This window comes from Nothobranchius furzeri, chromosome 14 (assembly GCF_043380555.1).
Source record: "Nothobranchius furzeri strain GRZ-AD chromosome 14, NfurGRZ-RIMD1, whole genome shotgun sequence".
Lineage (NCBI taxonomy): Eukaryota > Metazoa > Chordata > Actinopteri > Cyprinodontiformes > Nothobranchiidae > Nothobranchius > Nothobranchius furzeri.
This window is the reverse complement of record NC_091754.1, coordinates 40,126,905-40,143,660: the sequence shown is the minus strand read 5'-3', so window position 1 is coordinate 40,143,660 and position 16,756 is coordinate 40,126,905. Positions and strand designations below refer to the sequence as shown.

The 16,756-nt window shown below is 44.0% G+C and overlaps 1 protein-coding gene across 2 annotated transcripts in view; it reads left to right on the top strand.

The window, feature by feature from the left end:
* The first annotated feature begins 1,196 nt into the window (after window positions 1–1,196).
* LOC107396553 (NT-3 growth factor receptor) overlaps window positions 1,197–16,756 on the top strand; it is a 52,225-nt gene continuing 36,665 nt past the window's right edge. For both annotated transcript variants that reach the window (XM_054747225.2, XM_015976317.3), the window contains exons 1-6: window positions 1,197–4,427; window positions 12,220–12,294; window positions 12,878–12,949; window positions 13,678–13,749; window positions 14,813–14,967; window positions 15,305–15,447. In XM_054747225.2, the coding sequence (XP_054603200.1) occupies window positions 4,168–4,427; window positions 12,220–12,294; window positions 12,878–12,949; window positions 13,678–13,749; window positions 14,813–14,967; window positions 15,305–15,447 (777 nt within the window). In that variant the 5' untranslated portion in view covers window positions 1,197–4,167. The remainder of the gene's footprint in view (window positions 4,428–12,219; window positions 12,295–12,877; window positions 12,950–13,677; window positions 13,750–14,812; window positions 14,968–15,304; window positions 15,448–16,756) is intronic.

Here is a 16,756-nt window from a genome sequence, read left to right as displayed (position 1 = left end):
TGACACACTCTAAATAGCTTAAATCATCTTTCTTTCCCATTCTGACCTTCAGTTTGAAGTTCCGGAGATGGTCTTGACCAGGACCACACCCTTTAATGCATTGAAGCAACTGCCATGTGATTGGTTGAGTAGATAATTTCATTACGGAGAAGTTGAACAGGTGTTCCTCACAGTCCTTTAGGTAAGTGTAAATATGGATTTGATATACATATGATATATAAATATGCATTATCAATCTGATTGGTCTTTGAATATTTGATTTAATATTACCTTAGGTTCTTTGGACTATTCAGGGAACACACTGGATATAGTTTATAGATTTATGAAGGAATAACATTCATGTTAATCCTTCATAAATCCTTCATTATTGTAGAGTATTGGATACATTGTTAAAACACTTTGGATTGAAACGTATTGTCCGTTCAACAAAATATAATCGTATAAAAGTTATAAAATTATGTAGTCATTTTATGAGACAGGGAAGATAAACTTTATTAAAAGAGGACAGATAAAAGGTCCTGCGTCTTCTGCAGCCTTGAAGACTCGTGACGTACCTCAGGACAAGTTAAGAATATTGGCTCAAGTTCATAGACTTCATATCAGCACCACGGTGTCAGACTGACCTGTATGACGAAGTAAAGTTTTGGTCATACTGATGAAATGCTTGGCCGGTTGGTACGCTACAGGCTCTGACACAATCATCATTTTGTCGTCTGCATCAAAAAGCACAACTCAGAGTTTTCATGTCCAGACAAGACGTAGAGAAACTCATTCATGTGTCCATCTCCAGCAGGCTGGACTTTTGCAATGGTCTTTTGACTGGTCTTCCCAAGACAGCTGTGTTCATAAGACTGCTTCTAGAGTCTTAACAAGAACCCAGAGAACCTAACACATCACTCCTGTTCTTAAATCTCCACACTGGTTACCAGTAAACTACAAAATCTATTTCAAAGTACTTCTACTAGTTTATAACTCACTCAATGGCTGGGGCCAGTATACATGTCAGATCTCCTTCAGGCATAAATGCCCAGCAGGGCTCTGAGATCCTTGGGAAACAGTCAGCTGGCAGAATCCAGAACCAAACTGGGTGAAGCTGCTTTTCGCTACTATGCAGCACACAAATATAATCAGCTTCCTTATGACCTCAAATGTGCCCCAACTCTGTAAAACATTTAAATCAAAAATGAAAACCTTCATGTACAGCCTACTTAACTTTAACATTCAAAATGTGCTCATAATACTACTTGTTTGAGAGCGAGTGGTCCTTCTCTGTACTAAAATTAGAAGAAATCTGTAAATTGAACTAATCAAAGGAGGGACTGGGGTCCCAAGAGACCACACAGCTCATGCACAACTCTGATCCTGTGTTTGTTACAGAAAACCTGCATCCAACAGTTCGTTTGCAAGCAGATCCATGTCTACGAGGGAATACCATGCTCACATTTATTTGTTTATATGACCATCTGAGAAGGATTGGATCAGCACGGTTGAACACAGAGGGTGAAAAACGCACACACAAAAAAACTCGTTTATCATTAAACCAGAGCCTAGCTGACAAGAAGTGCATTAACAGACCATTATGGATCAATAGCCTCTCCATGGTGCATTATGGTTATAGGTACATTAAGAAATCATTACATAACATCTGATTAATGTCATCTGAAAGGACAAGGGCCAAACCTTCTGTCAAAAAAATAACTGGAATACAACCAGCAGCAGCTCAGACCAACTATTTACAATATAAAAAAAAACAGGAAGTCAAACCCAGCATGACCTTAAATACTAATAACGGCCCTCTGTTTATTTAAAATCATCTAAAAGAAAGTCTGCACAGCAGTTCTCACAGGTTCTGGCTCCTATATGGTTTTTGGAGCGCAAGTTGTTTCATTATCATGACACAAAATGCCACCATTGCCCCAGAAAAATGAATTCATGCAGCTCTGCACCACTGATGCCATCGTCTGTCTCCACGGCTGGATGCGACTGGACATAGCTCTGTGGAGGAGCAAAAAGTGTGGATGAGCAGGAGGCACGTTTAGGATAAAAAACATCTAAACAAGATGATAGAACAGCCAACAGACTGGAAGCAAGGGCAAAACAGAAAAAAAACACAGGTGGACTGGTAAAAGGCAACATGGAAGTCTGGAAATCAGACTGTCCTCATGAAGCAATGCACATCTTCATAGATACAGTATGCCAGGAACCAGGGAGAACCAAGTGTTCCTCAGGCCAAAACATATGCACTGGTCCTTTTCTTAAGATAGCCAGAAGCTAGAATTGTTGTTTTGCAATTTAAATATGGTTAAATGTAAAATATCCAGTTAAAATTATTATGTGATGCCATCTTCTCTCAGCTGTTATTCCTGGCTGAAAATCCAAAAGCACAGTTTTAACGCGTCCACTGTCCTATCAGGTGACCCCCCCAGGACAGGGTTGATAGTTTATCCCTTGGTAAGGGTGAAGTGGTGCACTCCTAAAAATAAATAAATTAAAAATAAATAAGCACCTGGGGCCCATCTGACCCCATTAACAATGTGGGAAGGTCAAATGTATAACAGGTTAAGATAATTATGAACTAAATTCTCTGTCGGTCAGACAAAAGGCCAAGCCGCTCAGCCAGCCACATCATGAATGACGTAAGGAGAGGTCACCGATGACACCTGATGGTTGGATGGTTTTCCTCACAGCTGTTAATGGAGATTAGAATGTCAGACCTGAATCCTCTTCGGTGTGTTCTTGCTGTGTTTAGTTTCAAATTTCATCCTTCAGTTCTTTTTAAAACACAGAAAAGGTTTATTTACCTGCAACGTTTCATCTGAGGCTGCAAACATCATCAGGCTGACGCCGATGGTGGCGTCACTTCCTTCGTTTATCCGCGGGCAGCAGAGGACGTTGTCGCCCTCTGCTGCCCGCTCTCCCCTCTCCGATGATGCAGTCCCATGACAAGATACCAGCTGGATGACGATGACAAGGCGATGTCTTGCTAGGCCAGGTGCCATGCTTACGAGCACACTGTCCTTTCTTGGTCAAAGAAAATGGTTCAATGGAACAGACTTACTTCACATGATTGTGGCTTGCATGGCGTTCCCAAATGTGTGTCACGTGACACACAATATATAGTTATATTTTACAGTATAGGTATGAGTTTCATTATAGATGTATAACGAGCCTTTTAATTTTTTTATTGGGTATATATTGGTTAAAATAAATATGTAAGTGAGTTAGTACCTGCTAGCCACCGAAGCTGCAACTTCTAAGCAACTAACCAACCATAGCTAACTGCTTTGGTTCTAAAAAAAAATTTTAGATATCGGCCTGATGGCTACTATTATTTGGCTTACATTTAAACTGGACATTTGCCCCCGAAGTAGCTGCTGGCAGCTGATATGTAATCCTTTTGAAAATACTGTGTTGTATTCTGGGACTTTATTGACCAAGGCCAGGCTACAAGGTACCTCCTCATGGCTATCAAATGGAGAACAGACACTTCAGTAGAACATGAATATTGGAACACGCCTTGGCAGTTCCTGATGACGCATCTGCTAGGCAACCGAGGCAGAACCAAGGCATCAAGGCGAGGTTCCTTGACATCAAGAAACACCCAGAACCCTTAAACAGCTCATTGTGGAAGGCACTGAAACTGTCAAAAATTAAAATGCTGAGAACAATTTATTTGAGAGATTCATAAATATGTTGTCTGTTCATCATAGAAAAGCAGCCAAAGTCATATTATGTCCCCTGTAAGGGAGCATCTGGGGGGATTATTAGATAGATTAGTTCTTCTGATATGCCTTCCAAAATGTTGGTTAATACTTTTATTTTGAAAATCAGCTAAACTATTTGTACAGAGCCCGCGAAAGTGGAGATAAAAAACAAGAACTACGGTAAGCTCAACAAAAGCGTCTTGCTGTGTGGAAGAGGAACCTCCGTGCGTATCTGGAGCAGAGCGCAGCTCCACCCAAGGCTTTGGGTGGGACTGGCGGTGCCTCTCTGTTTCCACCTGCCTGTGGCAGAAACATGGAAGCTTCTGGGATAAAGGACAGAAAAAAGTGGTCAGACTAACACGGACGTTCTGTTTTTGAGTATTTTAGGGAACGTTGGTGTGGACACCTGAGGTACTCAGAGAGAAACCTTTAACTCGAGTTGTTTATTCATATATAAACATACATGGACTCTGAGTTGGTCGAAAGAGAATTCCAAAGCATGGATGCTCCTGGGAGGTCCATCTGGAAGGTTCTGGCTCTTCTCGCAGCTCTCCTCCGCAGCAGCCTGAGCTCTCCGCTGGACTGTCCCTCCAACTGCTCCTGCTCGTCCACGGAGATCTTCTGCAGCAGATCCGACAGCATCCAGCTGCTCTTCCGCGACCCGGAGGGCGCCGGGAACGGAACCGATGCGTTCCAGGACCTTCTTCAGAACATCACCACCATGTGAGTGACGATGGAGGTGTTTTTAAAATGAAATCATCATCCATCTTGGCAACAACTTGTCTGGAGCAGAAATATCACCGTAAAGTTCTCCGGGGAGAAGGTTTTTCTGAACGTTTGTCCCGCAGAACACTAAACTCGCATTTTAACAGAAAACGTAAGAGGTTTGCTGATTCATTAGTTTCATTTAACACTATTTGTTTATTTTTAATTTTCCTTCTGAAACAAAATGGAAAAAAACTTTTGAACTCCAATTGACGGTAATATTAATTGATAATATATAATTAATGGTAAAAACATTGTTGTTGTTAAGATGGATTATCAATAGATAGTTAATGATACTGGTCATGTTAACATTCTGTATGAAAAGTGTGTATTTATCAGAGGACACATACTACTGGAGTTTTTATGTTTCTGACTGGGAAGATCTGCGCTGACGTCCCGTCTTTATTTAAAGTGGCCTAATTTGTGTTTGTTTGCCATTTTAAATGTAGGTTCTGACTTATTCAGGAATGAAAGGTGTCTGGTATAAGTGTTCTGGTGGAGGTGCATCGCTCATCAATGAGTGGACTAAAGTCTGGTGCCGTTATTTTAAATAAAAACACCTCGTTGAGCATTAAGAACATTACTTCATTTTAAAATGTGCTTCAAAAAGCTCTGGTCAGGATGGCAGCTATACATGCAGGTGAATGTTGCCATAGTGATCAGTCTAGAGGGAAAGGCTGTCCTGTGTCCTCTATCACCAACCAGTACCCAGAAGGTCCTTGCTGCAGAGGGTTTACAGATTACTTTAGAAGTGAAAAGCTCACAGCCATCGTGAATCTGTCCGGCACACTGCTGCAGAACGAGGACCATCATGCTCTAGCCCAGTCCTGGTCCTGGGGGGCCGGTATCCTGCATGGTTTAGTTTGAACTCTGTTTCAGCACACCTGATTTCAATCAGCAGCTAATTAATAGGATTCTGCAGTGCCTGATGAGCTGCTGCACAGGTGTTTCAACTACTGAATCAAGTCTGTTGGAGCTGAAAAACCACACAACCTGCTGGATACCGGCCCTCCAGGACCAGGATTGGGCACCCCTGCCAGATGGGTTTGTCCTACTGGTCTTTATCAGCTGGGGCGCTTGGACAAGTAAGAGCAGACATCCATTTTCTTTAGTGCTTTTCCCAACGCTTTCCATAAAATGCATTACAATACCAAATCAATAGCTATTCATCAATAATGTGCTAATGTGAAAAAAAATCTTATCAACTTTGAAAATGAAAAATAAATCAATATTTTCATCATTATTACATTAGTGATGTCCAGGAATTTTGTTCAAATCTAAAATTATTGATTTAAAATCAATCACAGACTTTTGATGTGTCCCAGTTTGCTACATTTACTGCTTCGGCTGCAAATCTAGGCGGCACCGTAGCTCAGTGTCCTTTTTGATCAGAGGATATGGAATCTGATTCAGATACAACAGCAGTCCTACGTGTTACCTAACATTTACATTCATGACTTTATGGCTTATCTCTTCAGTATGAAGTCGCAGCTAGTCTTGAGAACCACCAATAGAGCAATACTGCCATGATATATTTCATATTTCATGTTTGGTTTATGGTTATTTTATTTACTATAAGCTGATGTTTGAATTCATGGCCAGAACAACTCAAGTGTTGCTTCAGTGTTGCTAGATCTTTTTGTCAGCTGTTTCCATGGTTACTGAGGTGGAATAAAACAGGATAATTATTATTATTGTCATTATTATTATTATTATTATTATTATTATTATTATTATTATCGTTATTATTATTGTCATTATTGTCATCAACATCGTCTTCCTCCGCTTATCCGGGTCCAGGTCGCAGGGGCAGCATCCCAACTAGGGAGCTCCAGATCGTCCTCTCCCTGGCCACCTCCACCAGCTCCTCCGGCAGGACCCCAAAGCGTTCCCGGACCAGATTGGAGATGTAACCTCTCCAACGTGTCCTGGGTCAACACGGGGGCCTCCTGCCGGCAGGACATGCCCGAAACACCTCCCCAGGGAGGCGTCCAGGAGGCATCCTGACCAGATGCCCAAACCACCTCAACTGACTCCTTTCAATTCGGAGGAGCAGCGGTTCTACTCCGAGTCCCTCCCGAATGTCCGAGCTCCTCACCCTATCTCTAAGGCTGAGCCCGGCCACCCTACGGAGGAAACTCATTTCGGCCGCTTGCATCCGCGATCTTGTTCTTTCGGTCATTACCCAAAGCTCATGACCATAGGTGAGGATTGGGACGTAGATCGACCGGTAAATCGAGAGCCTGGCTTTCTGGCTCAGCTCCCTCTTCACCACGACAAATCGTCTCAGCGTCCGCATCACTGCAGACGCTGAACCAATCCACCCGTCAATCTCTTGATCCCTCCTACCCTCACTCGTGAACAAGACCCCGAGATACTTAAACTCCTCCACTTGAGGTAGGACCTCTCCCCCGACCCAGAGTTGGCAAGCCACCCTTTTCCGGTCGAGAACCATGGTCTCAGATTTGAAGGTGCTGATCCTCATCCCAGCCGCTTCACACTCGGCCGCGAACCTACCCAGCAAGAGCTGAATGTCCTAGCTTGATGAAGCTAGGAGGACCACATCATCCGCAAAAAGCAGAGACGAGATTCTCCTGCCACCAAACTCGACACACTCCACATCACGGCTGCGCCTAGAAATTCTGTCCATAAAGGTAATGAACAGAACCGGTGACAAAGGGCAGCCCTGGCGGAGTCCAACCCTCACTGGGATCAGGTCTGACTTTCTACCGGCTATGCGGACCAAACTCATGCTCCTCTGGTAAAGGAACTGAATGGCCCTTAACAGAAAGCCACCCACCCCATACTCCTGGAGCTTCCCCCACAGGGTGCCCCTGGGGACACGGTCATAAGCCTTCTCCAAATCCACAAAACACATGACCCTTGCAAGGGTATAGAGCTGGTCCACAGTTCCACGGCCAGTACGAAAACCACATTGCTCCTCCTCAATCTGAGATTCAACTATCGATCGGACCTTCCTCTCCATTACCTTGGAGTAGACTTTTCCAGGGAGGCTGAGGAGTGTGATCCCCCTTTAGTTTGAACACGCCCTTCGGTCACCCTTCTTAAAGATGGGGACCACCACCCCGGTCTGCCACTCCACAGGAACTGCCCCCGATGACCACGCAATGTTGCAGAGACGTGCCAACCATGACAGCCCTACAACATCCATAGCCTTGAGATACCCAGGACGGATCTCATCTGCCCCCTGGGCTCCGCCGCTGTGTAGTTGTTTGACTACCTCAGCAACTTCTGTACAGATGGGCATCCATATGTTTGAACATTGTGTTCGTTATGGCCAAACTGCGGCTTGCACAGAAGTCCAATAACGAAACACCACTCAAGTTCAGATCAGGCAGGCCGTTCCTCCCAATCACACCCCTCCAGGTCATGCTGTTATTGCCCACGTGAGCAGTGAAGTCCCCCAGCATGACAATGGAGTCCCCTGATGGAGCACTATCTAGCACTCGTCCCAGGGACTCCAAAAAGGGTGGGTACTCTGAACTGATATTTGGCCCATAAGCACAAACAAAAGTCAGGACACGTTCCCGGACCCGAAGGCTTAGGGAAGCTACCCTCTCGTCCCCCGGGGTAAACCCCAACACACAGACAGAGAGTCTTGGGGCTAACAAAAAGCCAACCCCAGCCCTCCGCCTCTCACCCAGAGCAACTCCAGCAAAGGAGATTGTCCAACCCCTCTCGAGGACTTGGGTTCCAGAGCCAATGCTATGTGTCGAGGTGAGTCCGACTATATCTAGCCGGTACCGCTCAACCTCTGCCACAAGCTCCTGCTCCTTCCCCGCCAGCGAGGTGACGCTCCATGTCCCAAAAACCAGTTTCCTTGTCCAGGGATCGAACCGCCAAGGCTCCCGCCTTGGTCTGCCACCCGATCCACACTGCACCGGACCCTTCTTGTTCCTCCTGTGGGTGGTGGGTCCACAGTTGAATGAGCCCATGTATCCGGTTCGGGCTGGGTCTGGCCGGGCCCTATGGGCGAAAGCCCGGCCACCAGGTGCTCGCTCACGGGCCCCATCCCCAGGCATGGCTCCAGGGTGGGACCCCGGTAACCCTCCGGGCCGGGTACTCCCGACTCTTTGATTGCATATTCATGAAAGATCCTCAGATCCTCTATTATTATTGTCGTTATAGTTATTATAATGACAATTATAATTACTTATAATGTAATAATTACTTATTACAATTACAAATATTTATAATTACAATTATTGTTGTAAATTTTTATTTTATTACTATTTTTATTTATTAGTATGAATATTGTTATTATTGCTATTATAAATTGGATGTAACAAGTTTGGAGTGTTGGTCCTTCCAGATCTCCTTACTTCCATCCATGTTGGGTTTGGGTTTGTTCTCCAGACACTGGAGCTCTCAGTGGGATCAAGGTCTGGGGAGTTTCCTGGACCTGGACCCAGTATGTTGATGTTTTGTTTCTTATCCACTTAATTCTGACTTTATCCTTCTGGCCCGGAGCCTCATCATTGTTCAACAGCAAACTGTTGGTTGATGTTAAGAGCATAGTTCTTAAACTGGGGTCTCTGGGGTCCACGAACCAAGATTTGGGGGTTTATAAAACTCCTTGTGGGACCTGAGGGCACCCTGTATGTGTGGTGTTAAGCTAATTATATCATCACTGAGCTCCACCCACGCCCATTCCCTCAGCAACCACAGTTTGTTCCTGCTAATGAAGCTTATGACACTCATTCACTCATTAGTGCTGCGTCTGCAGCAATGTGGGCGTTGTACCAATCTGCCATGGTGAAGAAAGAGCTGAGCCAGAAGGCAAAGCTTTTGATTTACCGGTCGATCTAGGTCCCTACCCTCACCTATGGTCACGAGGTTTGGATAGTGTAGCGGAATGAAATGACTGTTTTCTGACCTAAAGGTCATGCTGCTCTGCTCAAGCTGGGGAGACACAGTCTCCCTCAACAACCTAATGTCAAGGTCTCATACCTCTCATTCTGAACTGCTTCACTTCCTTTCCAGCTCAAGGTCAAGACAGAAGACTCTACTCTTCTTTTTAATAAATAATTAAATAATGTCTGTTAGTCCCAATAATAATGTGAGCCAATGTAAATCAATATGTGAAATGAATTGTGTGTGAATTGTAATACTGTAATCAGTAGTATTGGTATAAGAATTTAATCTTAAACAGAAGCACTTGACCAGTGGTCCGCCAATGGCGGCCCGCGGGCCACGTCCGGCCCACGAGCCCTCTCTTTGTGGCCCCCAAACCCCGCGCGCACCCCCACCCCCAACGGCCAACCGCAAGATGTAGGATAGAGCTGAGGAAAATAATCATGTAATAAATGCATAAGACGCAGGCATAAACGATTCTGCATCATAGAAGTGTACCATAATCAATTCTAGAGGAATGTAGTTGTGTTATTTTAAAGGCAGCACCAGCGCAGCATCCATATCTGTCAGAGTGGTGTTCTCCACATTTACCGAAACTTTGGTCTGCCTTTATGTGGTACTGCAGGGCTGAACGCTGGAGTTATAACCTGAGACCGAACCCGAACCGAATCAGCCCGATCGGTTCTGTTGGATTTGGGCCGGGAATTATGTTAATTGAGCTTGTTGTCGCGCTGCGCGCTCGGCTCGCTCGATCAGTGACTGAGAGATAGCGGGAAATTGTGTGCTCACACAAGAGAGAAGATCGGAGGACGCTCCTCCAAACACGCGTTATTATTTTCATAATTTCATTATTGTTTCTCCTGGAAGCCCTCAGTCAGACCGAGTGCTGTGATGTTGGGAGATCCGGTCTTGGGGAGGGAGCGGGGTGAGTGACGGCGGCTGCAGCGTAACCTGTCTCTTGTATTTAGGAGCACTGAGAAGTTAAAAGGAGAGAGAAATAGAAGATAGAAGTTCTTGTTCCACTTTATTATTTTGTTTCATGATGATAAACTGATGTTAAATTCAGCTTAAAGAGAAACTGGGAGGAAGCTTTGGTTCATTTTAAGTTACAGGAGATCTTGTTTCCTATCTGCTCATCCAGAGACAGCATGGACATGAGGGTTACATGGTGAGGGTCCCACAGGACAGGTTAGTGCAGTCACAGCTGAGCTGGAGGGGGACAGGCGCTGTTCTTCTTTATATTGCAAGCTTGTGTGTTATGTGCATTACAGCCAGCGATCCAAACAGCAGCAGCAGCAGCAACCCCCCCAGTCCGGCCCTCTTGCTTCTGGGTCTTCGGACCATTATAATTGAGGACCCCTGCACTAGACACTCATATCACAAGTAATGTTAAAATCACATGACACATTCCTTTGCCTCTCCAATCAGAGCTTTCCTTTCTGACACATGGCATGGTCTGTGTGGTGTTTATTTTGGTGTGAAATTCTGATTCGACCATAAATCAAAACATCTGAATTATAAAACTAATTCCCACGTTACCCTTAACTCAGTTCAAACGTTCTAGACTTGCGAGCCGGCCACTCGTAACTTTTTAACCACAAAGAACCTAACGACCAGCTGGATAAATAAACCTGTAGCAAGCTGCACCTGAAGCAACGCTCCTTCAGAGTAAAAGCTGAACTCACTGACCCTTCAGGGTCCCACTGGCGCTGTTTTCCAACTGTTGCTTACCTGGAGGCAATCCCAAGACTAGTCTGTCGTACCGTACGCTGTTTCACCGGCTCCGGTACCAAAGGGGGGTCCGAGGACCTGGCATTCTGGATCTACAACGGAGGTCTCCACCAAGGGTATGTAGCTCGGCGGGATAGCGTCTGAATGTGGTTTTTGAAACTCCGACTGTAGTTTAGAGCAAACATTCGCTCCCACACAGAACTAATGCTTCTCTGGAAACGAGAGTTCTGATAACAACATTCCACATTTACACCCTCCATTTTGCCTCATTCACACCTAGATCCATTCATCACACAGTGTTTAGAGTTAAAGTTAGAGTTAGCCTTGTTTTAAATTGTTTTGAAATAAATCTTCTTAAACTTTAAAACTTGTCTCTCTCTTTTGACTCTGGGTTAATACGAAGTGTTACCTAATCCCTGCAATGAAAAGTTCTGATCTTCTGGTTAAAATAATATTCAAAGATACATCAAAGTGATTTCATATTTTCTATGGAATCTCACCTTTTATGGTTTATTACGTAAGATGTAACTAACGAATCACTACAATAGTGACCGAAAGAATGAGATTGCAGATACAAGCGGCCAAAATGAGTTTCCTCCACAGGGTGGCTGGGCTCTCCCTTAGAGACAGGGGGAGAAACTCGGTCATCCAGGAGGGGCTCAGAGTAGACCCGCTGCTCTTCCAGATCAAGAGGAGCCAGTTTAAGTGGCTCGGGCATCTTGGTCAGGATGCCTCCTGGATGCCTTGCTGGTGGTTTTTTCTGGGCATGTCCAACTGGGAGGAGACCTAAGCGAAGACCCAGGACATGTTGGAGGGACTATGTATCTCAGCTGGCCAGAGAACGAATGCGTTGGGATTCCTCTGGAGAGAGGGACTTCTTGGCTTCTCTGCTTAGACTACTGTCCCCGTGACTCGATCCTGAACAAGTGGACAATAATGGATGGATGGATTGTTCTTGGACCTCTGACCTCCTCTGGATTTCTTTGGAAATCTTAGGGTTAAACTTTTAAACGTTTTCTTGTGTTTGGTTGTTTCTATGGGTCCTCCACCTGAGTCATTACAAATGAGCATTGATGAAAATGCTCACTGAGAATAACCCAGAAGAATGCTGTGGTAGTGACACGTTGATCATCTTTCTCTACAGACACGTTGAGAACTCAACTGGACTGGAGGACCTGTGGGACTCCAGCATGAGGCTTTATCCTGGCTTACAGAGGCTGTAAGTTGTAAACCAAAATAAACATAATTTCATTTGAAATGCATGATGTATGTTGAAAACAAGCAAAACATCTGTAAAAACTAAACATCTGTGTCGTACAGATTATTACATTAGCATTAGCCTTAACACATTACCAAAACAGCCACTTGGGGTCTCCCCAGTCAATGAAGCACCAGCCCACGGGGACTGAGCAGGCCAGTCCTTTGAAGGATGCAACCTGTGAATTTGGACACAGCTGCATGTGTTGCTAGTTAATGACTGATGTGTGCAACACAATGTGTGAAAGTTTGACTTGTGCAAAAACGTCCATGACATGCAGTTGTGTTCACTAACTCGCATTTCAGTAGGAAAAAACAAAGATGATAAATACGTGCCAGATAGATGACATCCCATTAACCAGCCCTCCACCACAGCTTCAGTCAACTTTGATTCTGGTGTGTGTGTGTGTGTGTGTGTGTGTGTGTGTGTGTGTGTGTGTGTGTGTGTGTGTGTGTGTGTGTGTGTGTGTGTGTGTGTGTGTGTGTGTGTGTGTGTGTGTGTGTGTGTGTGTGTGTGTGTGTGTGTGTGTGTGTGTGTGTTATAGAACTATTACACAAAGCAACCTGCAAACCATCCAGACCGAGGCTTTCTCCAGAAATCCCCACCTGAACTACATGTGAGTACACACGTCCCTCTCTGATCACCTGAACTGACAGACTCTAAGCATCCTCCCAGATGGAGCAGGCAGATGGATCTAAGGGAGGACATTTGTGTTTACTTGTGTACATTTTCTGATGGTGAACCTTTTTAGCTGGGCTTGAGCCAGATTATTCAGATTCCAGTAAAGTGGTAACTGCCCTGCCTCTGTTGCTTGAATATTCTAAAATAACATTGTGTTTTTTTTAATAATTATTGTGTTTGAGTGATTATGAAAATCATACTTTAATGAGCTGCTGCAGCCGACTAACAGAAAGCAGAAAGATAGATTATTTTACTCAGGATGACTAAACATGTCCGCTGATCCCAGCCAACCGGCTCTGAAGGTCCGTAAGGTTTCAGACATCAAAGAGCCAAGACGTAAATGATGATTAAAAAGATATGCAAACAGTTCCAGTTTGTAATAGAAATGATCACTAAGACACATAAACAGACTGAAAATTAGCTGTAGCGTTTTTAGAAATCACCCTTTCATTGTTTACATTCTCAGAGACATAAACTGTCCTTTATTTATCAAAGTATAAGAATACTAGGAATAAATAAAGATGACCCCTTTAATCAGTGTATCATTCATTTTATATACATTGTGACAAATCTGATAATGGAGGATAAACTTCTTTTTTATTCATCCATCATTTTAAGACTTGGTCACTTATTCCGTCATTCTGACCTTATTTCCTTCCTCAGAAACCTGTCGAGGAACCCCATGTTGAGAACACTTTCCTGGCAGGCCTTTGAACATCTGCAGCTTCTTGAACTGTAAGTGTGCAGTAGTTGGTCAGCCAATCACATACACACACACACACAAACACACACAAACACACAAACACACACACACACACACACACACACACACACACACACACACACACACACACACACACACACACACACAAAGTAGTGCCTCTATGGCTACATTGTGATTTCTTAGTAAATAAGAGATAAACTTTATTATCTGAATCTCAGTGACTCTATAATTAGTTCAGCAGGTGAACTAGTAGTAGCACATTCCATGTCAAAGAGTCTATTGCAGGTCTAATGGAAAGTCTTAATCCCTGGCCACCAGACACGTTAGATCCACTGGTTCCTCTAACCACTTTGTTTTTGGCCCAGAGAGCATGCTAACTGCTAACTTCAGACCCAGAATGTCCCTTCTGAAATGACAGTGCTGCTGGGGACCTGCACTACGAAGCAGCCCACTAAACCATTAAGTAATCAATATGCAAATATTCATTAGCAAAGTTTCTCCCTTCCTTTGATTAGTTGCTCCCTGTTGTGTAATCCTGTATTAGGAACTGGAGAAGTAAACAGCTGATAGGCATTAAAGTAAATATCAGGACTTTGCTTTAGTCATTTGATATTTACTGTTTGTTTGGAGTCAGTTTTTTAGGGTGATGGTGGCACAGGAGTTAAGTGCTTGCCCCGTAATCGGAAGGTTGCAGGTTTGAGCCCCGCTCAGCTTGTCGCTGTTGTTGTGTCCTTGGGCAAGACACTTAACCCACCTTGCCTGCTGGTGGTGGTCGGAGAGACCGGCGGTGCCTGTGTATGGCAGCCTTGTCTATGTCAGTGCGCCCCAGGGCAGCTGTGGCTACATCGTAGCTCACCCCCACCAGCGTGTGAATGTGTGAATGACTGATAGTGTTGTAAAGCACCTTGGGGGGTTCCAGGAATCTAGATGGTGCTATATCAAATACAGACCATTTACCTTTTACAGGCACGTCACCAACACCAAACATTGGGTTTCTGCTGCTAGAAAGATCAAGTTCACACTGGAATCATTATCAGAATTAACACATGGACACCGACTGCTCTTTTCTTTCAGGCATTTAGAGGAAGTGATGTTTACCTGTGGCTGTCACATCCGCTGGCTGCAGCTATGGCAACAGAGGGGAGAGGCAGGGCTTAGCAGCCAACAGTTATACTGTTCCTCTGGCAACACGAGTATCCAGCTGCAGGACATGCACGTCAGTGATTGTGGTGAGAATAAATCGTTTGTGTTTGTTTATTAAACAAAACGTATTAGCCTGAATAACTCTGGCAGAGCCCCAGGATATTTAAGGTTATACAGTAGATGTTTGTGAAGGTCATGATGCAACAGTTTTACAATGCATGTACATCTAACTCATTTCTGTTAAAACAGCATAAACATGCCATTAGATCTTGGAACAGCATTTGTTTCCTCAGTGGCTCTGTCCACATACACCACAACTATCTGAACTGAACTTCATGAGATAATAAATGAGGTTTATTATTGTTTTACATTCAGCAAAACCCAGAGAGTGTGATAGTCACAGCCTTTGTTTATCGATTCCAGACCTGCCTGTCATCAGCGTCAGCCACAGCAATCTCACCGTAGTTGAAGGCGGTCAGGTGACACTGATCTGTAATGGCTCTGGATTCCCACTACCTACGGTGGACTGGCATGTCAACGGCTCACAATCTGTCACCACAAAACAGGTACTAAAGGTCTTCGCTCACTTATTACACTGGGCTGCAATTTATTCTAGAAACATGTCTTTAACATGTCTTTTTTCCCATTGGTTAAGTTGACATGCAACATGTTTTTAAGGCAGCTGGTGAACTTTTGTTTCTAAGAAGACTGACTGAGGAAAAGGACAAAAACATAGAATATCAGAAGTGGAACAAAACACAAGAATGAGTGATGTAATAGTGACGGGACTGGAGACAAAGCACAGGACAGATGCGAGAGCGAGAGCATCGGAGAGGGGGGACCTATCAGAGCAGGGACAATAGAAACAAGTGATAGATTTTCTTTAGTAGTAAAGGAATAAACATAAAAGACAAGGACATAGAGGGGTGCTGTCATCTTCCAAAAAATACAGAAATCAGACATTTGCTGTTAAAATACGCTTTGTGAGTAGAAAGCAGAAGAAAGAATTGCAAAAGCAAGGAAAAAAGCTGAAAGGAACAAATGTAAATATAAATGAGCACCTATTTAAGAAAAATGCAGATATCACAAAACAGACAAGATTACTGAGAAAGCACATGGGCAGCGCCAGGCAGTAGCTAGGAGTCGCTAAAGCAACGACTTAGCAACCCCAACTTTTAAAGAGCAAGTCACCCCCAAATCAATGTATTTTTGCTGATAATCTATATAAATGAGTGTCTAGTCGTGCTGCAGACGCGAAGTCAATAATTTGGCACTTTAGTGCATCTTAGTTAAGATTTTAATATTCTGCCTAAAACTGTCCATGTTGTCCCCTCTTCAGGTGAAAACTCTGCACTACATTTGAATTTAAATCTGCCATCGTTACTGGCTAAGAGTTTCATTAGTGGCTCCACCCTCTCGAACTGCCAGGCAACAGCATTTGTTGCTTTTTGTCAAACAGGAAGTGGAAATCGAGGGTGACTTTCTCTTTAAAGAGCAAGTCACCCCAAATCAACTTTTTTTTGCTGATAAACTAAATAAGAGTGTCTAGTCATGCTGCAGACGCGTGTAGTCAATAATTTGGCACTTCAGTGCATCTTAGTTGAAATTTAAATATTCTGCCTAAAACTGTCGGTGTTGTGCCGTTGTCAGGTAAAAACTCTGCACTGTATTTTAATTTAAATCTGCCACCGCCATTGGCTAAGAGGTATGCTATGATGTAAACTGGTACATTATGATGTTACAATGCTGTCGTGAGCCTGTTTGTGTGTATTTGTTAGCAGCTCCGCCCTCTCGGTCTGCCAGGCAACGGCATTTGTTGCATTTTTCAAACATGAAGTGAGAGTGGAGTTAAACTCTGGTAGGGGTTGACTTGCT